The 27,579-nt window shown below is 40.8% G+C and overlaps 2 protein-coding genes across 2 annotated transcripts in view; one reads left to right on the top strand and one right to left on the bottom strand.

The window, feature by feature from the left end:
• Positions 1 to 2,819, top strand: part of COG5 (component of oligomeric golgi complex 5) — a 194,139-nt gene extending 191,320 nt beyond the window's left edge. Inside the window, exon 22 of the mRNA XM_030014841.2 lies at positions 1,195 to 2,819. Within this exon, the coding sequence (XP_029870701.1) occupies positions 1,195 to 1,309 (115 nt within the window). The 3' untranslated portion in view covers positions 1,310 to 2,819. The remainder of the gene's footprint in view (positions 1 to 1,194) is intronic.
• HBP1 (HMG-box transcription factor 1) lies at positions 2,036 to 20,881 on the bottom strand. Its single transcript, XM_030014842.2, has 11 exons — positions 20,771 to 20,881; positions 16,235 to 16,427; positions 14,917 to 15,151; positions 13,888 to 14,020; positions 12,999 to 13,110; positions 12,750 to 12,862; positions 12,262 to 12,418; positions 11,547 to 11,691; positions 8,788 to 9,117; positions 4,776 to 4,917; positions 2,036 to 3,137 (listed from the first exon to the last, which is right to left on the bottom strand). The coding sequence occupies exons 1-11, from the start codon at positions 20,783 to 20,785 to the stop codon at positions 3,120 to 3,122; spliced, it is 1,593 nt and encodes a 530-aa protein (XP_029870702.1). The 5' UTR covers positions 20,786 to 20,881; the 3' UTR covers positions 2,036 to 3,119.
• Between the last annotated feature and the right edge of the window lie 6,698 nt (positions 20,882 to 27,579).

The raw sequence follows: 27,579 nt of genomic DNA, 5'->3' as shown, positions 1-27,579 counted from the left end.
GTGTCCCGCACTTCCATAACGGGGTGCAGGAACCAAAACCCAGGACTGGTTCCCCACTCAGTGACCCAGAGTGATGATTTCGGCTCTGCTGCTTCGGCATTAGCAGCAGGACCTGCTGCCCTGGGGGATGGTGCCTGGGTACGGCTGGGAAGGTCTGCGGTAACAGTCTGTATTAGTGCTGCAGCTGTCACCAACCAGAAGAGGAACAGCCGTGCACCAGGAGTTGTCTTAGTCCCCACTTGAAACGGTGTCTGTTGTTTGTAGCTGTGTTTTCCTAAATGTCCCAATTTTGCTGTAAATAGCACCAATGGAACATAATATAAACAAAGAGCTTTAGAAGGAAACCCCCAGATCACTGTATCTATTAATTACATGAAGAAATAGGAGAAGAGGAAAAGGAGAGGAAAATCAATTACATTAGAAGCCATAGTTAAGTATGCCCAAACTGACTTGGCCTACTAATGAACTATTAAGTCAGAATCTAAACAGATTTTACACATATGCTGTCATTCAACAATATTATTTACTAGACTCAGATGAAAGGCGGCCCTGCGTTGCAAGCAAGTTAATTAAGTACAAACAAGTACGTAATCGCAGTTGCCCCTTTTAGCTTTGAAATGTCTGTATTTGTGCAACTTAACTTCCTTACGCAAGACTGTGTGTGACATCCTACAAGAAAAACACAGCAAAGATGCACAAATGCACTTTGTCTGTGGGTTAGTGCAGCATTTCCCAAAGGACAGCGGCAGTTCAAAAGCCTTACCCAGGAAATCACCTAAAGGCATCTCAGTTGTTCACCAGTGCCCCAGTTTTCATTCTGTAAGTTGTACTCTCAGCGTCTGCAGCAGCTGGAGTCTATTCTTCCCATTTCTAAAGGTTACCAGTACAGCAATGTGCCCGAGTCTGTGCGTCAGAGCTGTCATTTCAAGCCATCTGCAACATGCTGCTGATTATTACTTAAATGTTAACTTGTTCGCTCCTCAAAATATGGAAGAAGGGAGGGAAAGATCATGAAACAACTACGTAGAGCTTTGTAAGGCCTTTCTTGTTCCTTCCTTCCACAGAGACATGCAAGATCATCTGAGGAAACTTCTGTAGTAGGGAAGAAGGCAATTAATTTCAGTTGCAGATCCTGAACTTACAGTACTTGTACAATATTTAATTGCTTTAGCTACTTTTTCTTTTTTTTTTTAGTGGTGCACTGGAAGCTTATGTTCAATCAGTAAGAACGAGAGAGGGAAAGGAGTTTGCACCAGTCTATCCTATAATGGTTCAGCTGCTGCAGAAAGCCATGTCAACCCTTCAGTGAACATATTTGGACTACTCTCTCAAAACAGGGAACAGTCATGGATCTTTGGTACCACATGTATACTTATGGTTCATGTAAATTATTCCCAAATATGTAAGCTTTACAACAAAATGTATTTACTTCATCCATGAAACTTCTGTCTTCTTGCTTTGCGTTCACAAGAACTTATTTATACACAAATACTATAAGGAAATCGTACAATTTTTATGTGCTGTAAGTCTACATCTAATAAAAATGAATCATTCTTTAGCATTCCTTTTGAATTTAGAAAGGTATAAAATTAGATTATACTCAAATATTACAGCATAACTGCTGAGTATTTCAAATAAGGAAGTAGCTCTTTTCCTGTAAGTATAGTTTTAAACAGCTAGATATATTTTAGCCTTATTCAGAAAATCATACTTTTGAAACGCTAGAATCATCAGTTTCCATCTAAAAATCACTAATTTTAACACAAGGAAAAATATTTATAAATAACGTAAATGATTCTCTATTGCACTGCTATTCGCTTTGAAATAATTTATATTGATTTCAACTCTCTTTTTGCTTAAACTGTAATAAAGCACATTGACTATCCAATCCTGAATTTGGTATTTGAAATTGTTCAGCAGCTTCCTAACTGCAAAGAATCAGAATATACTTCAGATGGGTTCATGTTAAGACTGCTCATCTGTGCAGGGCTGACTTAATCATTAGTCTTCTTCATTTTATAAAATACACAACACCAAATTTTAATGAATTTATTTGAAATAATATACAAGAATATAGTGTGCAAAAATCTTAGGGGCAACATCATGTAGACATGTGTCATAAACTGAAATTTACAGTTGTGATTCTTAAAAAAAAACCACACAGCTGTTTAGTACATGAAAAGCCATGATTGTAGAAGTTCACAGCAGAAGCAAGTGTAATCCTAATGCAGCTGCTCTAATTTTAGACAGTTGGAGGAAAAAAAAAGAAGTAAAGTGCAAGTGTTGCACGTATAGTTAAGTGCAAAGTTTGCCCCCACCATAAAGATGTCTTATGGCAAAATAAAATATTGTAGAATATGTGGCAAAGACAAAACAAGAGTTAAAGCTATGATGGTGACGATATCAACAGCACCATTTTTCTTGAGATAGCGCTATTTATTCGTTTCATCCTGTCCTGGGCCATTGTTTCCACCGGAAATAACAGCTCTCACTAGTGCCAGCTGGTGCAAAAATATCTCACTTGTGGATACAAATTTTATACGTGGCAACCCAAGAAGCAGCTCCCATGCTACATTACACTATGCTCTCCGTTTACCACATGTTCGGAAACTTGTTGGCATCCGGGCAGGCTGGGAAGCTATAGGCTGGTAATACATTTTGCCATTTCAGAAAATCCCAGGCCCCAGAATCGTAATTAATAATATGGTTGTGCAATACATATTAATCAGCAATAAGAATCAATGTATATAAACAGCTGTTACATTTTTTAAAATTCCCCTTTTTGTACATTTTCTTTTAAAAATAAACATTTATACACATCTCCTTCGCCTCTTTCTAAAGTACTTTAGCACCACAGGGTATCCATTTTCAAGCCTATATTACCTGATACATATATGAAGTTTGGAAGAAAAATAAGGCAATTTGGTTTAAAATGTTGATAGTTTTAGCTTACTTTTCTATTGTAAAAAGCAAATCTGCACTCATATTAGATCACTTCCAACTTGATGGTGCCAGTATTTTATGGTCACACAAAGTCACAACAAATAGTAAGACCTTGCATCTTCTTGCCATCAAGCAACAGCCATTTTGTAAATACAGAGTTAACAGGAAAATCTGGCTTAATGCTGTTGTGAGCCCTGAGAAAAGAGAAGAGAAAACTAGGTTAGCGGTTACCAAAAAAAGGAGAAGTAGACATGATCTTAGTTCTAGCAAACTCTTGTTTAGAAAGCCGCAAGTACTTGTAATCATTGGTCAGTTATTCAGAAGAAAACAAAAGGCCAAAACAGATCATTTTATCCCCTGCTCATCAAAAGACCATCAAGACTTCTTTGTCACAGCCTGGAGTCCACCATCATTACTTGATAAGGTAACCAAGCTGCAAACGAAATTCGTAGTTCACTGCAATAAAACAACTAATTAAAAAAGGTATTTCCTGCTGCAGCACTGAGGTAACAGGTTCTACAGATACTGTTACCTTGGCCTGAAGACCCTGAGGACAAGGAAAGGGTAAGAAAACCATCCTCCTTACTAAGGCCAACCCATCACTATTCCTCTCAGTTACACACAGACACCTCCACCGAGTTCCCTGAAGCTCACAGGTGTACATGTGAAGTGAACGTGATCTCGCAATCCAATGCCCAAGACTGCAGTAGTGTAAAAACAGAATAAACAAACAGTATTATCTTAACCCACAAAGAAATTTAACAGAAGCTGTCACTGTGCATTAAAATAGAATACAGTGAACAGAAAAACAGCTTGTTTCTAGCAGCTGGGATTTGGTGAAACCTTCTGCAACAAGGGACTGGAAACTCGGCACCAAGTATGTACAGCAATAAGCAGCAACTTAGTGTTGGAGCATTTCCTACTCAGTCTTAGGGCAACACTTGCATATGGTCTTGAGAAAGTAGCCTCATTTACACCTGAAAGGAAAGGGAGTAATTTGAGGATGAAATCTTAAACCTGTGAAGTCCACACCACACCTGATGCTCCTACCCAGGCATAAAATGGCCAATGAAAGGACATGGCATTCTGCACACCTCAGTGGATCTTTCCTTCCAACCTACTTTTCTAGCTGAACACACAGGTTGGCGGAATATCCTTTTTTTTTTTGATGTTCTCTTTACATGATGTATTAGCTTGAAAGCCCTTATCTTACCTAATAAATACATCCACCACCTACTAATACATTGCTGCAGACTCTTAAACTGATGGTCTTCTACAAAGTGGAAAACAATTTATTTCCCTACAGAAGTGTTATCTATTGTATTTATTTTACAATTAAAACAGTAATAAATGAAAGGGACTAGTGAAAGAAAAATTAATTTGCTCCCTCAATAATTTCATATATGTTGATATAAATCATGAGTAAAAAAGATAGAAGATGGCAAAGAAAAAGCTTTTACTGAAGAAAAAGGACACTGAATCAGTTTCAAGTGTCTTTGAGGGGAATGGACAGATGTAATTTAGGTGCAACATTATAAACTCAGTTACTTCAAACAAAAGGTCACATGCCCGTCCTCTGCATTTCACCAGCACACTCACTTTCAGTCCAACAGAATTCATGAACTCTCATAAAATATTCAGAAACAGACCCTCTCCTGATTTGTCTCTTGCCAACTGTCCAAAAGCAGGTGACACAGTACAGGGGAATAAAATGAAGGTTTGGGCTACCAAGAAAGAAGCAGACAGCAGAGTTTATCCTGAACAAAAACCACTGTAGCTACCCTATGAACACATTTAACTGCATAAAGAAAAAGACCAATTCACAAACATACAGAATTTGTTCGTTTTCGTTTCCAACAGTCAGGATTTAAACGCTTCTGTTCTTCTGCCAAGGCCTTGGCTTCTAGTGTGTACATCCGCCTTTCTTCATTTTTCATTTTCTTCCACCTGTCACCGAGTATCACACTTATGGCTCTGCAAGATAAATGTTTACAGTACGGTCAAGACAGTGTGTTAGGAAATCCCCTTTTTTTTTTATCTCAGCACTTGAAAGAAGACAAAAGTTAAATGTGGAAATAATACACACAAAAGAAATCAACTATCTTTAAAAAAACTTTAACAATCATGTTTCTGATTATCTTCTCATAATTCTTTTAACAGTTAAACAGCTGAGACTTCTGTGTTAGCTGAGTATGGGTCAGCGCACATTCTAACATTTCAAAGGGTGTATATTTGAATACACAGCAACTCACATAAACCAGCAAAATAGAGATGTTAAAAAAAACACCACCAAATGGTAACTCACATTTGTTTTGCTCTACTTTCGTACTACAAGATCGTATGACAGATTTGCTAAAAATATGTTCTCTAATAATTAGGGCAATGATCTGAATATGACCTCAGCCAAACAAATATTTGATTAACTGCAAACCCCCATGTCTATTTAATAGATGTGTGTAGCTTCCTCCACCTTTAATCCACACTGGGCAGAACATACTGGTAAGTTCCTGTTCCTATGCAAAAGGAACCATTTGTTCTAACATCATGTCCAGAAGCTGAATGAATTGCTTTCCTATTCCTTATAAACTTGATGTCTTTTAGACAATATTTCCCCATATTATCATGCCATATTGCTTAACTGCACGCCCAAATGCTGGATCAATATTCCATTAAAGCTTTAACTCCATCCTTTAGCTGAATTAAAATCTCTAAACAACAGCTCTTTTATCAATGACAATTACTAAACTACTGAGTAGGTAAGCTTTGGCTTCAGATTACAGTGATGGAAGTTCTATGACCAGCTTTAAGAAAAAGGTGTATACAACTAAGTACTTTGCTTTAACATATTAAGAAGTTCCTTGCTGGCAGCAAAGCTATTCATAGACTTTCTAAAAGAATCAAGAAGAGTAGAGTGTCATCAACCATTTCCACAGCATTTCGCATACTGCAGTTCTGAAAGCTTTTCTGTACCGTACCAAAAAAATGGATTTTAATCCTGCAAGGCCGTGTAGTACCACTCAGGCTTCCATGAGCTGCAGAGCACTCAGAGAGCACAGCAAGAACTCCACCGGGGCTGCCGTGAAGCCTGTGCTGTCACATGCTCTGGTGACTCCTTAGAGCAAACTCCTCAAGTTGCAACCAGATCCCATCAACATCAAATCCATTTGCACAGCCTGTCTCTTTAGCAATGGAATTTCTCATTTTCTATCCAAATTAAGAACAGGTATCTTTGGTCTGTCATCAGAAGTAAACACACTCCAGTTTAATTAGCAGATTTTTCACATTTTGGCAGTATCCAGAGGCAAACTAATAGCACCTGTTAAATTAATAGACCAGAAGCCTGTCTGGTTTCGGTCACCAGTTTGTACTGGATCACTCATACCCCCCAGAAAAGAACACGGTGACTCAGAGAGTGCAGGTTTGCTGAAAAAGCCATTGCATTTCCAAGTAAAAAGGCACTACAAAATCTTTGTATTTCAAATGCAAAAATACGTATTTTATACCTCCACAGGAAATACTGCACTGAGGCACAGAAAGTGAGTACAGACCTGCCTGTATGTTTCAAAAAGCTTGAAAAATCTAACACAGAAACAAAAGCTCCATTTCTCCAAGGAAACAGTTCCACGAATGAACCACTGAGATGGAAAAAAAGATGTGTACAGAGAAATTTCCCAAGGTAACGGAGACCTAATTCTCCTGATTAGAAAAAAGTAAAAAAACCTGACCCTACTGCATCACTGTCTTAGGTGCCACCCTTCACCTCATCAGAACTTTGCAGTGCTCTGTACACTGCCTCTGTCCTCTTAAAATGCCGGTAAGATACCTGACAACATTTTAGCAAAAGACTGATGTGCAGGATGCAATCCCTTATAGTGCAGTTAATTCAAAAGAAACTGTCAAACGGTAGTCGAGAATGCCTCAAGTTTACTCAGTAATTATGTTCAGCATCAACAAATGCTGTTAATAGTTCAGGTGATTTTCTTCATCTTTAGAACATACACTACTCAAATTATTCAAATATTTCTGAACGCACAATCAATTCCAACTACAGTTACAGGGAGAATATCTAGAAAAGAAACAAGTGCTACTCTAACACCAGTTTCTCAAGCACGGTCTTATGGTCCACAGTATTTTTGAGTATCATGTGAATGTTGACTTGTGTTTCCAATGTTTGCAGCTTGCTATCTTGTTGACATGGCTTGAGCTACTTTGTCTCAGAACAGACCATTTAACTCAGAATACCTCATGTTCTGTCCTTTCTTACATGCGTAAGAAAAATAAAACGACCGTAGCAAACATAGGAACGCCAGTGTACAGGAATGGGTACTACACGTAACCAACTGCAAGATCTACTCGGTAATCTGAAAATGACACATGCTTACATTTAAAAAACACAAGAGTTGCCTCCAAACAGCTAAATTAATAAATGCCCCAGCAACACTTAAGCAGCAGTAGCTGAATGCCTATAAAATCAATTATCGCTAACTTTTATGATTTCTTCTGTAAAGTATTTTACGGATGCCAAGAAACTGCATCCAAATGCACTGCCTTCCAAATGGGACAGGGAGCAGTGCACTCTGAAGATTACTTGTAACTTTGTCATCACTTTCCTTCAAGGTAAACCTGCTCACTGAAATACTCAACTTACTTCTCACATCCATCCAGCTGCAGCTCCGGTTCACGGCATCCCTTTGAAATCAGCATTTTAAATTAAATATATAACCATCATAAACTTTCCTAGTTGACATTCTGTTCGATTTCTCATTGATAGTTGCAATGAATTTGAAGGCAGAAGATCTGCTTCACTGAAGTTACTATAAACACTGCAGAACATCACTGCCAGGACACACAAGACTGGCTGGGATTTAAGTATGGGCTATTTCTATGGTAGGATTTTACTTCTCAACACCATGACAGCCTCCTTACTAGAACGTTGTAAAATAGCCAAAACCCTCTCAAAGCCCTGTCATCTTTAGTTTTTACCAGATTTAATGCTAGAATTTTTATGCGACAATGCAATTTTTACAGTAACAGTTTTCATAATGTTATATACATTAAAAAATCTGATCATAAGATCAGTGCATGTTCATGTGTTTTAGTTTATATTTACATATGCCCAATAGGCATAAAATATTAAGATTATTTAAAACGTATATAATGGAGATCTTTATGAAAAAATGTTTAGACATGAATATGCATATAGATAAAAACCAAAAGAACAAACCTATAAAGAACCCTCCTCCAAACACATGGTCATACGACTCTTCCTGCAAGTTTCAGCAGATTGTTCAATGCCTTTAGGACAAGCAAAATTTGGCAATGTACTGTTTGGATTAAGATCTTTCAGATATCCTAACAATCAGTACTCCATTATTTAATACGATACACAGACTGAGAAAAAATGATAATAACTTCACTGAAGAATTTGCAATATTATGTCAAGACTTAATTAGAAGAACCAGAAATCCCCTTTTTCCATTACAACACACAAGCAGAGAGCTGGGTACTTTTTTCCCCATGAACATTTCTCTCACCAGTGTAAACAAAGACTGTTGTGTATTTGTGACTGCCCATATATACATGTGTCAGTTGCTTTACCCAAAAGCTTTCTCAGAAGGTTAAGTTTGCCAAAAATGGCTTGTGTCAAATTTACTGAGTACTGTAAACATTTGAAGTCTGCCCATAACTTAAGCTTTGTGTCAGCATCTTTCAAAACTTGTTCTTAAAGCAATATACACACATTTTATTTCAAATACAAAATTTTGTCCACTTAAATTTAAAGGTGGAACAGAGATACTCTGCTAGCTCACCAGTAATAACAGAACTACAATTTTATACCATTACCTGTTGTCTTTCCCTGGATACATCTGAGTATATTCAACTCTGTATTTTTTGGCAAAAAGCATGAAGGCATTCATTGGTCTTTTGCACTTGTTTGGAGAAGTGGCACTCACAGTACTTGCAGTCCCTGAGCTGTGGCTTCTGCCAGCTTTGCTGTACAAAGAATTGGAGGAAAGATGTGGCGATGCAGTAGACGCACAGTTTTTACTACTGCATTCTGATCTCTCAGCATCTTGATTGTTTGAACCTCCACAAGATAGAGAAGCGCGACGCTGCCGAGCCATGCTGCTTAGCACATAAACTGCAGAGGAATCCATTGGTGTAAAATCATAACTACAAGAAAAAGACATATCATAAAATTATCAAGTAATTTTCATGTAAAATCCCTAAACAGCTGTTCACTCTTCATCTGCACTACATGTCTAGTAGTCTGGTCTCCTTTGTGTGACATAATGATTTCTGCTTGATGCAGATGTTGGTGTGAAAAAAAAACAAAACAAAACAAATTTTGGCAGATGAATTAATAGTTTTTTCAATGTGATGGCAGACTGCAACTTTGCAAGATCTGCTGTGTACTATCAACCTCCCAACTGTATATCAATTAATTATACACTGTCTTCAAATTTCATCCTGTTTTGAAATAAGCTTCTTTCTTTCTGCTTCTGTCCTTATCATAAATCAAATCTAGTCAGTGAATGATAGGTACTGCAAGGGACAACTGATGTGGGAAGAGGAAGCATTGAGTTCACTTGCAAATATATATTAATTACAAATATGAAACCACTATATTAAAATAAATTATATTACATACACTAGTGTACAAATAACTTCTCTAGGCAGTAAAATACATATTATTTTACAGACAAACCTTCCACTGAGATTAAAAAATTGTTTAAAGACCCATGGTGTTGCATATGATTTGATTCAAAGCTGACAAACATCTGCCCTCTAGTGACAAAAATGTGAGATTCCTCGATATTTCAAGGTATTTCAACAGCTTAAGGTGAGTTGTTTCCATACAATTTAGACCTGAAAATACCATAAACTGTTGTAATTTTTTGTTGACCAACAACTACAATTAATCTCTAACCACTACAGAAGTAGTTTAACTCCACAGACTATTTACCGTCTCCAGGTGTGTGCAGATCAGTCTAGGAACCACAGGCTATATATAGTCTCTAGCATGCTATATGGGGAAAACACACTTGTAAAGGTGCTACTCCATCATAAATCTCAAAAACTAAGTTACCACCACAAAATAAACATAACATGTATATAACTCTAAGGCTCCACTCACCCACTGCTCAATGGGGCTATAGTTACATAATTTATGGCAAAAAAAAGGGCTTCAAAGAGCTTTTTTCCAAACACAAAGTAGAACTACTATCAATGAAATGCTGCAAGCAGTAGTCCAGCCCCCATCTGAAAAGGCAGCTCCTTTCTGTGGGATGGAACCAAAAGCAAGGGTGGAGCCTGAACAGTTGCCTCCCAAATCCCTTAGAAAAGTAAAAAGCAACGAAGGTATAATGCCACCAACCTTGCAGACAAGGTCACAAGATAATGAGAAAGTACCTCTCTGTTCTACAAACAGTCCAGCACCTTTCCTATTCCTAATCTCCTTCCCATAACACAGCAACAGGATTTTGTTTTTTAATTCTTCTGTCCTGTTAACCACAGCTGCTGCTCCACACTCCTTTCTCAGTGACTTAATCCCTTCTGCCCAGAAAGAGAGACAAGGTATTTGAAGTGCCCAGGCAGTATGCAGCTGGGCTGCAGGACAAGTAAGGAGCCACAAATCCAGTTTCTTCAGTGAGATGTAAATAGGATTTTAACACCTCTCTACATATGAAGTTCAGAATAGGAGTTAATAAGAAGAAAAAAACGCAGACAGCAAGTGAGTGAAGACAAGCAACTTGAACTCACTCTCTATACCAGACTGAAATCATACAAGAGCTCCTAGGGCTTCAACTGCAAACAGTATTTTAAATTCATTTTTCTCTATTGTAAAAAAAACCAAAAAGCAACTGGACTAAAAACAGATGCTAAAAAGGAGCTAACATCATAGGAGAAGATGGATTCTACTAAACCTAGAAATCTCAGAATAGTATGGAAAAATCTTTATGAGTAACACTATTTCCTCAGAATCTTAAAATAATTTATGTTGGACAGGACCTCTGAAGATCATTTGGTTGAACCTCTTGCTCAAAGCAAAGCAAACCTCAAAGTCAATCAAACTTGGAAGTTAGGTAAATTTGATATATTAGAAAAGAATTACAAAAAGCAGTATATACAAAAACAGTAAGAACTATGAAAGTACTGTATTCTAAAGCCATAGCACATGCATTTATTACTAAGAAACTACTCAGATAATTCAGATAGATAGCTGCATATGAAGCACAAGTTAATAGCTGGCAGACATACTATTGTGGGAAAACTGTACTACGTTTTTCAAACATAACCGACTTTACCTGAAGAATGTATACAGATAATACATATATTTTTACTGCTTTATCTAATCTGGCTTAAACTATCATAAAAAGGGGCTGGAAAGTTATTTCACTCCAAGGTATTACTTTGCAGATTAGCAGAACACATAATTACACAGCTTTCCTAGTATTCAGGCTTCATTTTTCCCTCTCATTTATCTTGTATTACCAAAAGTATTCTCTCTTTGCTCTACATAATGCTTCAAATTCTTGTAGACGTAAGGTGCCTACTCATTAAATACAAGAACCACTGAGGCCACTTTATCCAAAAATTACCTTTTAAATGTATCAAAAACACCTGAATCATCAAAGTTAATGGCATCAGGGTGTCCAGGAGGTAGACACAGATCTCCAAGATGCATTTCACAGCATGGAATGCCATGCTGTACCACAGTCAAGCTTGGATAAAAAGATGACCAACCTGAAGTGGTAAAGAGTTAAATTAGACAAACGGCCAGACAATCCCTCTAGGTCTTAACTGGAGCAATCCTATATCTCTAAATGATATAATTTTATAAAAATGTTCTGATGTAGTTTCTTTCACCCAAAAGAAAAATCAGAAACACTTACGCAGGGAATTCTTAGTGCAAACAGTTTATTTTTATCTCAAGTAAAATCTCATTCTAGCAAAAAAAGTAATCAAAACCTGGAAACTTTTATCATCAGAAGTTCCATGTATAGCAAGTGAGAAAAGCCTCCCCTATTTGCAGCTTTCCTTTCTCCCCCCCCCCCCCCCCAGTTTTTCTGCCTTCCTGAGCTCCATTTATATACTTGGTCAAATCTTTCCTTAAGAGATATGCAGTATTTCTGTAGCTTTATAGCTTTACAGTTTTGTTTGTTCAAATTCTGGATTTCTTCACAAAGATAGTAAATTGATTCTACAACACTGCTTTTACCAATTTCTTGAGCAACGTGGGACACCAATAAAATCTGCAACCACTTTCTAAGAACTTTTTAATATACAACCAAGTATACTTGTAGTATTTCATACCTTTATTTTTAACATAAAAAGGATGATCAAGTCTGCATTCTACTGTAAGCAAGCCATCTTCCACTGTGCCAGGATCAAAAGTCAGCTTCAGCACTGACTCACCAAAGGAAATGCTTTCTTCATGAGAAATCAACTTCAAACCATCAGAACCATAGCCCTGTAAACATACATACAGTTCAAAACCCTTCTCCCAAGAAAAGCATACACCGATGTATACCACAGGTGTATATTCATCATCTTATATTAAAAAATACCAACATTCTAAGTGATCTCACTAGAAATTAATAAAGAAGATGTAACATTCGAAACATCCCTAAATGAATTCAGTTCAATTGCTTTACAGCAAGATACTTAAATGCTACAGTGATCAGCTCTAGACAAGTTTAGTATAAAACTGTCTTCCTGAGACAGTAAAGGTACAGGGATAACAGAAGAAACTAAATACTTGCTACAGGTATTGAAATGAATTTATTAGAACTAACAGCTACCTTGTAAGGACTCACTGGGAGATTTTCCTCTTTTCCACAGCTTTCAGATCTTGCAAAATCTTCAACATCCTGCCATTCTTTATTGCGTCCTTTATGAAAGCACAAACGAGAGCCTAACAGATTTTTTTCAAGAACAGAAAAAAAGATCAGTGTTATGTAAAAAAGTCTGTGTTACAAAAAAAAAAAAAAAAAAAAAAAAAAAAAAAAAAGACAAACCAAATACTTATTCAATGATACACGTTATTTTACCTTTTAGAAAACAATGCCAAACAGTTGAGGGCCAGGAATGGCACCATCCTAAATCATCATCATCTGAAAGTGATGACATGCAGAAAATGCCAGATTCTGATTCACTATTTGCCTATTAAAAAAAGCAAAATGGTGTTGATATTTCACTGCGAAGATTTTAGGGCTGGTCTTACATGTCTTTAGACACATTTCTAATTTGCATCTGTGTCACCACTCTGCCTCAAATACTAATAGGAAATGAACATGAAGAGAAATATTCAAGGAATGCAGTAAATGTGAATGGAGCATTTTCATCTTGAAATGTGCCATCTGAAATTTGGGGGTTTCATTCTCCGAGATTCATTCCACACCTATGGATTACCTTATGCTTAGGTACAAGCATTTTACAAGCTATTGTTCCTTGGTTATCCACAGAACCACTCAAAGCACATGTTACTCTATGGTCAAATTACCGGAAAGCTGTAGGGCCAAGTCAGTTCTAGGTAAATCACTGGGAAAAACTCAATGTCTTTAACAGACAAGTTTCAGACACAAATTAATACACAGGAAAGGGAGAAGCAGGATTGAGCATCTAGAAGGAGATGGTTCCATATTTCATTTTCGAGACAGCAAATAAGTTAATACAATTTTTTAAAGCTTGCTATAGAAGGAACTACAAAAGAAGCAGAGCTTTCTTAGAATGTGGTCTCTTCACAAAAATGTGGACTCTATGATGTAGCACTACAAGCCTACTGTGTTTGGTAAAAAAAGTAACAAGAAAATCTAGCTTAAATAGAAATTGTATTAGAACTAAACAGATTATTTTTTTAAACTACTTTCTCTTTCCAAAAAGCTTAACCCATTACTCATGCATCTTTATTTATTTTAGAAATGTTTCAGAACAACTCACCCTTTCATGCCTGACTGGTGTTTCATCCACATCATTCTTGGAGAAGTTAGGATCATTCTTTGAGGATCCTGGTGGAGGACGTGCATAGGAATGTAAACTTTTGCTTGTAGCTATTATGTGAACAGGAGATGATCTACAATAGAAAAATATTTTAAAATATCTCAGATTAAGACATCACAGGACTTAGCTGCCATTACTCTAAAATGCTTTTATTTAACAAATATTTCTGTTTGCATGAGATGAATACCAAATAAACTTTCCACACACCAACATTCAAATCGAACGATTAAAGGGTGCAAGCTCAGGCAAAGAGAGTGTTTAGCATAACTCCTTCACAGCTTCTATATACCACCCAAATGACAGTACTACCTCCACATCAGCATCTCCTTGGCACAATGCTGAAGTTTGTACAAGTATCTTGAAGCGAATACCCCATTCTTAAGAGTACATAAAGACATCTGCTCTGTCCTAATGATTAAATCCCAACTGCATTAACAGTACTGCATTTAATTTTCTTATTACAAACCTAAGACCAAAGCTGTACAATAAAAGGTGAAGCCCAGAAATTTCTCACATCCCACACTGCTTCTCACAGCCTTATGGAATTTACAGATCACAAATCTGAAACAGTATCAATAAAAAATACTTTGCATTATATTTCCAATTAGCTCTTTTTAAAAAAATCTAAAGTCAGTGCACTAGTAAGTATTAAGAATTTAATGTAACAAATTCATCTTAATTTTTCATCTGCTCCTTCACATGAGGTAAATGCCCATAATTTCTGAGCCTTCTGTGGTTAGGCAATGTCCTTATACCATGCTACCTCATTCTGGCTGACAATTAAGCAGGTTTTGCAATAGGCTCCGAAACGAGTCCTCTGCAATCTTCTGCAGTAGAGTGAAGTTACTATATAAAAAGATCAAAAATAGGGCTCCAGTTCAGAGTCAAAAGGCGTGAAGATTGAAGGAAATCTTTCTGGAGACATAGTATTACAAATCTTGAGTTCAAAATCGAAATGAATGTCAGTACCTGTTATAAAAAGAGCACTGCATCAAAGGACTCTGAGGACTTGTGGCAATATTTGCTAATTCTGTCAACCAGTTCACCCCATTCTCACAAGAATAAGCACTTTCTGAATTGCTGTTTGAGGTATGTTGGTTCCATGAAGGCCTTGAACATTCCTGATGAGAAACATCAGCACCCAGCTGAAAAAGTGCAGGTGGGGTAGAATCCGTCTGCACAGCCTGTAGTTCAGGAAGATCATCTACGAACAGATTCACAAATTACCATGATTATACCCATTGACAAATTCTAGTTGACACCAAATCTTGCAAATAAAAAAGGAACCAAAATGAAGCAACTAGTTTTATTTTCTCATATCACAACCACCAACATTTCACAAACCCTATTCATCATACTAACAAAATGGCCACAGAAATAGTCACATCTCTAGTCCATTACACATTCAAACAAGCAATTTAAAAAAAACATTAAGTAACTAGATAAAAATGTAGTTCTGGTTTTAAAGTTTTTACTGGACTGACTCATTTACACAGAATTGTACCACAGATTCATGCAAAAGTAGCAACACGTTTCACTGAAATACTAAAACATTCAACAAAAGGCAACTAAATTAATCTGTCCTAGCAGATGTGCGACTAAAAATTATCAACATCAGGGGCTGGACAAGGTAAAAGTCTTCCATGTTTCCACCAGGGAACTGGAATTAAATAACTCAGAAGTCACGAAAGCTGCCTATACAGCCTGGTAGGGGTGAATTCCTATCAACAATCTACAGGTTTCACATTATATAGAATAGCCGAAGAGAGCCCAGCTTATTAACAAAAGTCTGTGTTACATGCTCTTGTGTAACTAAGTATCGTTATTCTTAATCATTCCATGACTGCAACTAAATGTGTTACTATTTCATTGATTATATCAATACTTTCTAATGTACGTGCTATTTTTCTCCAGTATGTAAGAACTGAAGGTCCTCTAGTCCAGAATCTCTATTTGCAGCTGATCTAAAGCAGCATAATTTCCCTTCAGGAGGAGCTCTTGAGCTTTCTGTTTGTTATTCTTGTGCCAAAAAAAAACCTCCTCTGGAGATCAGGAGCAGTAGCTCTGAGTTCAAGAACACATTTAAGTCAGCTGGCCAGTGTGTCAGAACTGGAAATGGGTTAAAGGGAAAAGCGACTGCAAAACAAGACCTTCAGATGTCACAATTCACTGTCATATTGCCCTACTTAAGTTAAAAATCAGTAATCTCAGTCAGCTTCCAGTAATTTCACTACAGAAAAACTACAACAAACTTCAGAAATTGGCTGCTTCTGAAAAAGTCATTTACCAAGTTCCATGTGTTCATCACCGGATGCATATCCAGGAGAAGAGGGCAAGTTTTCATTACACTTCAGCAACTCCAGTGACTCATTCATCCCTGAAGTTCTCTTGTCCACTACCAGAAGGAGTTTCTGAACTGCATTAGGCATTTGATTTGTCTTCACTTCCCACACCATGTTAGGATGCTCCAAAGTATCTGACTTTAAAGAGACAGAGGTTAAAAATTTGTATACACGTGAACTGTTTTAAGTTGCATCTGACAGGCTACTTCATTACCAGAACCTAAATCCTCCATAATCTGTTGAGAATCACAACATAACTTAGCTTGATAGGGACGTCTAGAGATGATCTGGTACGATCCCTGCAGAAAGCAGAGCCAACTCTGAAGTCAGATGAGGCTGACTGGGGCCCTGGCCACCTGAGTCTCTAGTATCTTGAAGGATGGGGATTCCCTGCCACTTCTCAGGAACCTGTTCCAGTGACCACTCTTGCTGTAAAGAAGTTGTTCCTTATGCACAGTTTGAACTTCCCTTGCCACAGCACATGCCCACTGCCTCCACGTCTGGGGTCATCTCCTCAACCACCACTCAAGCCAAGGTAAACAACATTCACCTGGTACCCTGAGCCACACATCCCGTCACAAAAGGCAATGAGATGGGTCAGACAAGATTTGCCTCTGGGTAATCCGTCCTGGCTATTCCCAGTCACCTTCTTGCCTTATAAGAGCCCAGACATGGCTGTCAGGAGGATCTGCTCCACAATCTTCCTGAAGGCTAAGGTTAAGCTGACCTGCCTGTAGTTTCCCCACATCCTCCTCCTTGAAGCCAGGTGTGACATTTTCTTTTTTCCCGTTATTGCGAGCCCTCCTGCCACCAAATCCACTGCCTTTTGGAGACCATCCTCACGAGGACACTGGCCAGCTTCCCCTGACACATCCCATCCAGTCTCACCTACTTGTGCGTGGCTGGCTTACTGAACTGGCCTGCCCCTAACGTCCTCTTCCTCTGCCAGAGACAAAGTAGTACCTCACTCCATCAGACGCGTGTTTCTAGGCCCAGGGCCTTGAAGAACCTGGAAACAGGCCTTGCAAATAAAGACTAAAGCAAAGAAGACATTGTCCTCAGCCTTTTGACAACAGGTCTCCTACGCCATTTCGCATCAGGCCCGTGTCTTCCCTAGTCACCCTTTCACCACCAGCATATCCACAGAAGCCTTTTTCACTGCCCTTCACATCCCTTGCTATCTCAACTCTAGGTATAGTCTCAAACACATTTGACCGCTAACATTAACTATGTTGTAAATTGAAAAAAAAAGAAGCCTCTGCTAGTAGATTTCACTGCAGTGTTATTTCCTCAAATCCCAGTACTGTAACATTTATAACAAAACCCAGTATTTTAAATCGTCTTCAGCAGAGAACTGTGTGATTATCCTATGCAACCACTGCCTCTAAAAGCTGGAAAACAAGGTTATCCAGTCTTCAATAATTTGGTTATCTGCTGCTTTTTTCAGATGATGATGAATTAAAGCTACCATAACATGAGCACTTTAATGAAGTGTCACTGAAAAAGTAATCATGAGTCCCTTGCAAAAGAGCAGGAAACACAGCTCAGTAAGTAAAAAATCTGGAAAGTCTACCACATGCACATCCACTAAGTAAGCTATCATGCACCACACTAGAGAAATACAAACAATAGCTAAAAACTCTAATATTTTCATATGAAACAGTAAGCCTATCACCCTACAAGTTCCCTTCATATAATGCATAAAAAGCCATCTGATAACAGTTATGAAAAAAAACCAGCTTTATTTTAACAAACAGTTAAAAGATATTGTGTGTATACAGCCAAGATTAACAATACTCCACATTTTTACTCATTCTGTGAATTTGTTTCCTTCCTTTTGCAACTTGTCCTGTACATAACATAGTTCAGACGTATCCCTTTGAAATACATACTGGCCCTACCAGAAGAGGCCTGACGTAAGCAGTAAATTTTTTTTACTGGAAAATTTCTAACCCTCTCATCTCCTCACCTTTCAAATACACGCAGAACTTACAAAAACTTGCATTCCAAACATAAGAAGATGTTTGATTCTACTCAAATGGCACTACTACAAAAGCCACAACAGTGTGATTCTGATTTTAAGGAAGTGAAGAGGGAAGGTAAGAGAAACGAGAATACACAATCAAATGCACTATCAATCAATGGTATGTGTATTTTTACCTCCAAGAAGCATCTTTAATGCAAATTATTCCTCTATCACCCATGAGGGACAGTAGAATTACAAAACACTACAAGAGCAGAAAACTCAGTCACTTCTGAACAGAAAAATCAGACCTCAGTAGCACAGGTCAGGACCTTGATGATTATCTCCAAGTAATCAACTCCGAAAAGTCACTCCTTGTTTTTCTAGCTTGTCTACGTCCTTCCTTTCCCCCTCTTCTGCCTTGTTTTTCCCTCCATTTTCTTCTCTCTTCCTTTCCCATTTTCCTGCCAAGATGAATGAGCTAACTTATTTTGGGAATGTTACCTTCTCCTTCCTTCCTGCCAGCTGCCAAGATTTGAAAGTACCTGTCCTGGTATCCCAACACACTGAGGGTCAGAGATAAGGTACAGATACAACACGTTAGTCTGACAATTAAGATACTAGTTTGAGAAATGAATTGCTCTTCCAAGTCACAAGGATTTCTCTAAACCAAAGCCACCCATGTTCAAAAGCCAAAAGGTCCTCTAACAAATGAATTAAAAACAAAAACGTGCCCAACTTTACTTTTCAATTTTTTTATTCTACTTGATTAAAGCCTGCTTTGGACATCATGTGCTTCTCTTGTACTCAGCCTTTCAATGTTTTGGAACATTAAGGGGAATGGTCATTAATTAGCTTGTAAAGGTTTTTTTTTTTTTTAATTCAACTTCACATTCAAAACTTTTTGCAACAGATGTCTTCTAGAAGTCTGCTTCACAGGACTATAACTACTACCATTTTCTTTAGAGGCTAAATGAATTTATTTATGAATTTGTGCTTTAAAGTAAGTCAGTTTGTTGTGCTAAAACAAATTGCAATATTAACAAAGAACTTATTAATTAAACCATGCCTAGTTTTGAGGGACAAAAATAAATTTGGGACAAAAGTAAACAAAGACCGTGGCTGAGAAGGGGTTCAGTGGGAACTGGGCAGCGTCCACCCAAACCACACTGTGCAGGAATGCCTGGGTAGAAGTGCTTCCCGTGGTTTTCCTCCTGGTATTTGCCTTCTTTCCCCCAACCTACCACTGAAGTCTCAGGCAAGGTCTACGCCTGTAGCAATTCACTGGATGGAGTTTAACACGGAGAACTGCTGCTCCAAGCAAAACACAACATACTGGCAAGACTGGATCTACACCAGGGACTTCTATTTGCACGCCTGCTTTGATCAAGGATCCTACTCCACTTCCCCGACTCGCACAGCTGTGCCAGAAAAGCGCTGCAGCGGCACAGCCTCAGAGGAGCACAAAACATGATTCACGATGTTTTTGCAGAGACGGCCTTTCAGCATTACGCAGGCCGAGCCGTAGCTTCTACCCAACTCCATCGGATGCCTCCCCCCTCCCCAGGAGGGCCGCGGAGGAAGCACTGCCCTCCTCACACCACGTAACCGCCCGTCGCGGAACAAACACCCATTACATAAGGAAGGTATTTACAGCAGCACGCATCAGGACGTGACCCGCGGGCGGCCCGAGGGGAGCCCCGTCCCCCGCCAGACCCTCCTCCACTGCCCTGTCCCCCCCGCCCCGGGCAGCCCCAGCCCCGCACCGCCCCGCGGCTGCGCCCGGGAGCGCGCTTAACACCCCCCCCAGCTGCCCCCCCCCCGCCCACGCACACGCCCGTCATGTGATCCCCGCCTGGACGCTGCCCTTGTTTATAAACTTCTGCCGGCACCGCGCATGCGCGCAAGGCCCCATTCATTCAGAACTGCGTAACAGCTCAGCTCGGCCCGGCCGGGGGGGGGGGAAGGCGGCGGGGGCGCCCCCCCCCCCCCCCGACCCCGCCGCCGGCCGTTACCCCCGGGCGGAGCCGCCAACCGTGCCGCCGCGGGGCTCGCCTGGCTCAAAGTTGCCCCCGTTCCCCGCCCCCCCCACCGTGCCCCAGACAGCCGCTGCTCCCCGCGGCGAGGCAGAGCGCCCTCGCTCTGACAGAGCGGGGCGGGCGGGCGCTCCCCGGGGAAAAAAAAGGGGGGGACACCGGCTCTGTACCGCTCGATTCCGCGGTCTGGCGCCGCAGCTGAAGGGCCCCAAGGGAGGCCGGCGCCCCCGCGCACCCCGCGGTTTTGGCCCGGCAGGGCGGCGGCTCCGCCGGGCTGCTGAGGAAAGGCGCCCACTAAACAATGCCCGGGCTCCAGCCGCCGCCGAGAGCCAGGACCCGGCGGCCTCCTCGGCTTGGCTCGGCTCGGCTCGGCTCCGCCCGCGGCCGCCGCCGCTGCCCTCCGGCCCAGCGGACCCCATCCGCCCCCCGCCGGGGCCTCGCAGCCCCCCAAAAGCCGCAGCTCCAAACTTTGTAGCACTTACCAAACCCGTCGCCATTACCAAATTCCCCTCGGCTCCCCCCCCCAACGCCTCCTCCCCACAACGGAGCCCCGCCACACCCTGGCGGCGCTCGGTGCCGACTGGTCGAAGACGGCGTTGCTCAAGCCGCAGCCGCTTCCTATTGGCTGTCTGGCCTGCCTATCAGGAATCCGCCCGGAGGGCGGACATGTTTTGACTCTCCTGCGCAGCGGATTGCACCGCGCTGCACATCAATCAGCCCCAGACGGCGCCCCGATTGGCCAATCCCTCCGCCGGCTCGCGGCGAGGCATTCTGGGAGCTGTAGTCTTCGCCGCCGCCGCCGCCCGCCAACTCGGACGCGATAAGACGACAGCCCCCAGGATGCCCCGCGCGGCGCTCGGCCGATAGTAAACAAGAGTCACAGGGACACGTGTACCCGCGGCCGGCCGCCGGGGCCTGCGCCGAGGCCGCCCGCCAGTCAGGGCCGCGGCCCCCGGCCGCCCCCCCCCGCAGCAAAGCCGAAGGCGGAGAGGGGTTGCCTGGCCTGCTGCTGCCGCGGGGGAGGCAGGGCAGGAGCGGCCTCCCCGGTCTCCTGCGGCGGGAGGGCCCTTCTGCCTCCGGCAGCTCCGCCGGGCCGCGCCGGGCCGTGCGAGGCGCGGGCACCGAGATGGCGGCGGCCTCCGCGGCGGGGCGCTGGCGCGGAAAGGGTGAGCGGGCCCGCCTGTAACCATCCCCGGGGGCGCCCGGTACCTCTCGTGAGTTACCGCCATTAATTAGCGCTCCGAAACGCTGTTACGCAACGGCCCCCGCTCGCATTTCGCCAAATAAAGACTGCGGCGTGCAGAGGTTAAAGGAAGTCGGTAAAGGTCAGAGAATGAGTCAGCAGCGGCCGTCGGTCTCCGCTCCGGCCTCGTCCCTCACTTCGTCTCTTTAAAAAGACATCGCTGGTAGCCTAGGTCCAAAGTACAAGTTGGTGGGGAAGAAATAAATAGGTTGGTTTTTTTTTAAATCCACACAGGTTTATCAGTCCATCGGTGTCTCCCGGACATTCCCATGCATTTATTGCCACAATAACCTGGTTTGATTCTACGTTACTTTTGTTCTACTGACAGAGAAATGAGACTACAGCTACTACGGGATTTGCCCACATAACGCAGTAGTTCTGGGAGACCGCAGGGGGAAGAATGGACTCCTGAGGCCAAATCCTCGTCATAAAATACATTACCTACTATCCATGATCCGATACAAAGCAAATACACGCACAATTCAGAAATAATCAACAGGATTTTACAAACCGATGGAGAGTTTTCAAGATTTTGCAACTGTTGGGATTTTTCCAAAAAAAGCATTTCCTCCTTAACCTATTTTCAACATCATCTCAATCATCTGAATGTGTCCTAAATCCTGTGTCAGAGATTTTGTTCTAATTTTGTCTCTACAACAGTTCTGACTTTCAGGCACGCTAACATAGTTGTGCGAGGAAAAAAAAACAAACAAAAAAGAAAAACCAGTTAACTATTACAATTTAAATAGAAACGGTTCTGTACTTGGAGTTCTCTGCAAGCTTTGTGTCCCATGAAACGTGCTCTTAGTGGCCACTAGAGGGAACGCTGGTCTTATTGTTTCCACAGTTCTACAAGGTAAAATCGCACACCGCGACACTGTGCTTGGCATCAAAACACACTCGGTATGCAGATGTCATTGGCACATCAGTTTTAAGATTTGGCTTTTCCAAGAAGTAATAGCTTGCCTGTTAGTAAAGTCATTACCATCTATCGGCACTGTTTGAAGAAAGACATTACTTTAAAAACCCATGCAATTATCTTCTGCAGTGTGAATTGGAAATTATTACTTTTTATATGTATATGTGCAATTTTAGCTTAAAAAAATAAAAAGAGTAGAAAAGCCAATGCCATGGAATTTAACTAAAAATCTTCTGTGCTTAATCACATAACAAATCAACCCTTTAGAGATCATTTTCCCAGTTTAAAAACATGAGAGTTATTTGGATAAATGCCTCCAGGAAAAATCCGAAAATTAATGTTGAGATTCAACCATTAAGCGACTAGACAACTTATTATAATAGCAACTGTCTAACCCCACATCCCATAAGCTCAGTTTTTTCCTATATTTAGAATTCAGGCTTTTCCTAAATAACTAATACATCTTTATATAAGAAAGCTTTCATGTCATCCTCTCTCTAAAATACATTTTTTAATAAATTGAAAACTGGTAAACCAGGATTCATCTTTTTTATACCACTCCACAATAAAATTAACTTCAAAGCTGTGTTCCTTCCTCCCCTTCCCCTTTCTCTTTTGATCACCCTCATATATCTAAACAGCCTTTAGGCTCTTTGGAGAGAGACCCAAGCTTCTTGGGTTTTTAATGGATGTCACTGCGGACCCTGCATTTCCAGATCGACGCTTGGCAGAAGACCTGTGCATGCCAATGTCTCCATTCTGCAGATAGGCTACTCTGATTTGGTACAGCCACTTGCAAGGTAAAACTCACAGTTTAGTCTTCTGAAAGCTCCATCTGCTGCAGAGTGGAAGGTGGAGAACGCAGAGGCCGGATCAAGCAAGCTACAGAAGATATGAAATCCTGTCTAAAGCACCATCAGATTCTTCAGAAAAATACTGTTGGCCTACAGGTTTGTACCTTGTTATGGAGCACATTTCCACTCTACTATGTACTTTTTCTACCCAAAACGAAAAGCGTTTTTCCCAAACTAAATATTAACACTATTTGCCATGAAAGTTCACAGTTCTCTACAAAAACTTACACGAGTGTTAGGTGTGAAGCCCAGTCCTCTGAGATCCACTGGCCCAGATTCCAGGTACAGGTCTAGACAAGTAAATACCATTGATGAATTAAAGCCTCAATATCACGTTTACCATCTATGACATACCAAGAAAGCACAAAAATATGAATCCTACCTAGGACTGAGATTAACATCATGTAAAGATGAGTGTCTGAATTGTTTTGAGGTTCTAAAAATAGACACGTAACAGCTTTCTTATTTTCAAATCTACCTCTTCTCCTTTGCATACAGTAAATTAACATTTACTCAGTGAGATTGTAAGAGAAAATGAGTAAAAGGACAGGTCGTCCATGCAGTAGATGGCAGCACGACACATAAAACTGTATCAAAGCTTACTTACTAACCCCCTTGGTTGAAGTCAAATATGTATCTTCTAAATTTCAGAATGAAGATTATGTCAATGCCATACTCCTTGCTCTGTATGCCTAGTCTCTAATTAAATCATTACTCCCCCTCCACACACCCTACCTCACCTTACTCCATGCCCTAAATGAATGGGTGCTCAGAGAATGAATCAATACAATACCAACACGGACATTGTTGGTAGCTGTGCTGATTCAGTTGCTTCTGCTGTTGTAAGAGAGGTAGAAAACAAGGTGGGGATTGGGAAGTGTTAGTTGTGAGTTCTTGTCACATTACGGATGGCTACCCAGAAGCACAAAATAAGCAGGAGAGACTACACAAACAGAAAATAAAGATACGGATAAATTTGCATCCTACCTATATACCTCTTAAAATTGCCAGCCACAAAGTTAAGAAACCACAAGGTAGATTTAAAAAATGCATAATACTACAAAGTCATATTAGTAAAACATATATTATACATTGGGTTTGTGCCTACCTCTCCTTTCAATCTCTCCTGTCCAAAGCCAATGTCCTGTCCTGCCCTTACGACACAGCTGCTACTGCTGACTCTCTGAAATACAGCATATCATTATTTTAATTCTGCTACAGGAGCTTTCACATCCACATGTAGACATCCACCCTCAGTAATTAACTGAATACTCCCCAGACATCAGAGCAACCGTGCTCACCAGAGCTTCCACTTCTACCCAACGCAGAGGCCTCCGTTCTGCAACCATTCTGCCAGACCCTCTCACATCAGTTTTCTCCTTGCACAATGACTTCTGTATCTCCTAAGACTATTTGTACTCATTCCCTCTTCTTACAGCCTTTTGTGGCTAGCTGCAATGGTGGTTGGCTTTCTCCACCTTCCTAATGACAGCTCTAAGCATGCCCACCCCCACATTTCACCTTTTTAATCTCCTCACAGAGGATGCTGTTGGGAATGCATAGCAGAGGAACAGAAGACTTGTTGCTCCCAGAAAAGATCTTTTTTCTTGAGTGCTGGAAGGCAAAATTCACTCCCCTCCTGTCGTGGTTCAAGCTGGGGAGAAACAGAACAAAGAACAGGCCAGAGAGGTGTTTTCTTCTTCCAAGACAGGTCAGGAATTAATGAGAAATTTATTTCATGTCATTGTGGCGCAGACTCCAGTTTTAGCTAAACTTTTATCACCTACAAAGATAGAGCAAGACAAAAAATGACAACAGTATCAGGAAAAAAGAAAGACCTGACGTATCAAGAAACAATCCAGAAGAGCGATAAAGAAAGCCCTCTACCCCAGCTCAAAGCTTGCAGAAAAAACAAGTGAAGAAGAGACTACAGATGACCTACAGGTTCCCTCTATGCTGGTTGGTAAATTCAAATGCCAGGGAGTGTTCCTGGGCACTGGAATACAATCATCTGTACTGTCATTTTTTTTTTTTAGAATAGCCCTGGCATAGTTTTTGTGTGGGCCAATAGCAAATAATTTTTGGATACGGTTTGGGAGCTACCATAGGCCAAGGACTATTCTCAGTTGGCCATCTGCATATGGCCACCCCATATGGAAAGCTGTAAAAAAAGCTTCTAAGACAGCTTATAAATGAGCCCACACAAATACTGGAAAACAGTATGAATGTTGGTCATTCAATGCCTCAGTACTAGCAAATAGACTCAGGCAAATAAAATTTCCTACGATAGATATAACCATACAGATGCAGCCAAAAACTAAAGGTACAGTGAAGCTAAAGTTGCTTAAGATAGTCACACCACCTGACTCCACAAGGACAAAGCAACAAAGAGAAAAAGAAGATATAGTTTGGTGATAAGTTGGACAGCTTTTTCCAAATAAGATATTTATCAGAACTGAGTTTTCAGCATCTTCAGAGATGTGGGGGAGCAGGTGCCAGAGGCTTGCTTGGCTACCAGGAATTAGTCCTCCACAGAGAGACCTGCACAGAGTGTTATCCTTTCCCAAAACTTCATAGCTGCTCAGCTGAAATAATTCAATACCTTCACAGAAGAAAGGACAAAGTATTCATACCATGCCATGATGCTATTTTTAGGACGTCCTAATTTAATTTACCTCAATAAGAAAAGGTTGAGTCAGCAGATACCATCACAATGGCCTAGTATAACCTAGTGTCAGAGTTTTTCACAGGGTTTTGACTGAGCACAGTTTCTTTCATGTAATAGTTTGGCCTTTGTCTCTTCCTTGTTCCCTACACATACATATACCTCTACAGTTCTAAGGAAGATACAGAACCCTCCCCACAGTATTCACACAGCCATGGCAACACCATTACTGCACTCCAGCTCAGCTTGATTTGCCATCACGGAAGGGACAGGAACGGGACAAAGGGGATGAGGAAGAGAGAGTCACTGCCCAGTCAACCAGACCACTGCGTCCCAGCACGGACCCAGCCAGTCCCTCCGCTTGCCTTACATCCCCCTACTGCCACTGGCTCTTCACCTGGCTGTCAAAATAAAGATAATTTAGAGGGAAAGGGAGAAATGGGGTGAAGAAAGAGACAATGTTAAAATGTAATTTTCTTCAGGCTTTTCATATCCTACCAAGATTATTCAGCTTCCCTTTGGTCCATGAAGTGAGAGTGTCTAGCCTGTTAAGCATCTTTCTGAGCCACAAAGTAGATGATGAACTTGGCAACAGCCTTGGTATATATCTGAAGGAAATACAACTCTCAGAATGATTTGAAAATGATCCCACATTTTGTAAGACAGTCAACAGCACAGATCTGTACATACTCAGCATACAAAGAGGCAATTCCTCCCAGAGAAAACTGCAGTAATACTTATTTGAGAACTACAGACACAGAAAAGTATCTTAGAAACTCCAGAAAAATACACACCTATAACCATCACATGTATGAATAGATAAAAAGACCTTTGAACTAACATAAAAACTTCAGCAAGAGCATGTAAGAATGTCCATGCTGGGGCAAACTGACTTTCAGCAAAGCACTTTGTTCAGCAAAAGCTATCAGATGCACTAAGTGTCTGAAAAAAAGACAACTAGGAATTTTATGTACCAGGTCTGTGAAGGATGACCAGCAGATACTGATTTTGCACATCTGGGAACTCTTGATATTGAAAAACAATAATGCTTGCCATGGAGAGTGTGTCATAAACTACAAAATGACACAAATCGTGACGTAACTGTCCCAGAGTCACCTTACAGAAAGCTTAAAGCACCAAACATTTCAAGCAAAACAAAAAGAAACCACCAAAACCAAACCCACCATTCCGGTAAGGACCAGAATAGTCTTTACTGAATACAAAAGACAACACGAGGAAAGAAGATGGAATGACAGTGGTTTAGGTTGTAGCTGGTTTCGCAATGCTCTTCAGAGCTTTGCCCCAAGACCTCCACAATCAGTCACTTCTGGACCTCAAACAGGAGATCCAGAAGGGAATGATTTCACAAGTGTTTATTCCGGATGAGCTTGAATGAAATCTCATGAAGCACAAACAAGTGACATTTAAAAAGTGACAGCATCAGCACCAGGACTAAGGAAGCTTGCTTTCCTCAGGGTTTGTGTCTTGTGATTGACTGAGGGCTGCGGTTGAATTTTTTTCCCACGGTTAAGGCATTTGTAAACATTTGCTGCCATGTGGATTCTCTTGCTTAGTAACATGTGAGCCCATGAATGCCTTTCTTTACAGGA

The sequence above is a fragment of the Aquila chrysaetos genome, chromosome 5 (assembly GCF_900496995.4).
Source record: "Aquila chrysaetos chrysaetos chromosome 5, bAquChr1.4, whole genome shotgun sequence".
In the NCBI taxonomy this organism is placed as follows: domain Eukaryota; kingdom Metazoa; phylum Chordata; class Aves; order Accipitriformes; family Accipitridae; genus Aquila; species Aquila chrysaetos.
This window is presented reverse-complemented; position numbering and strand designations above follow the sequence as displayed.

Coding starts and splice junctions, on each gene's coding strand:
- HBP1 (XM_030014842.2), bottom strand. Junction 15,152..16,234: donor TGATGAACACATGGAACTTG/GTAAATGACTTT, acceptor ATCTGTTCGTAG/ATGATCTTCCTGAACTACAG. Junction 14,021..14,916: donor CAGTGCTCTTTTTATAACAG/GTACTGACATTC, acceptor TTTCTATTGTAG/ATCATCTCCTGTTCACATAA.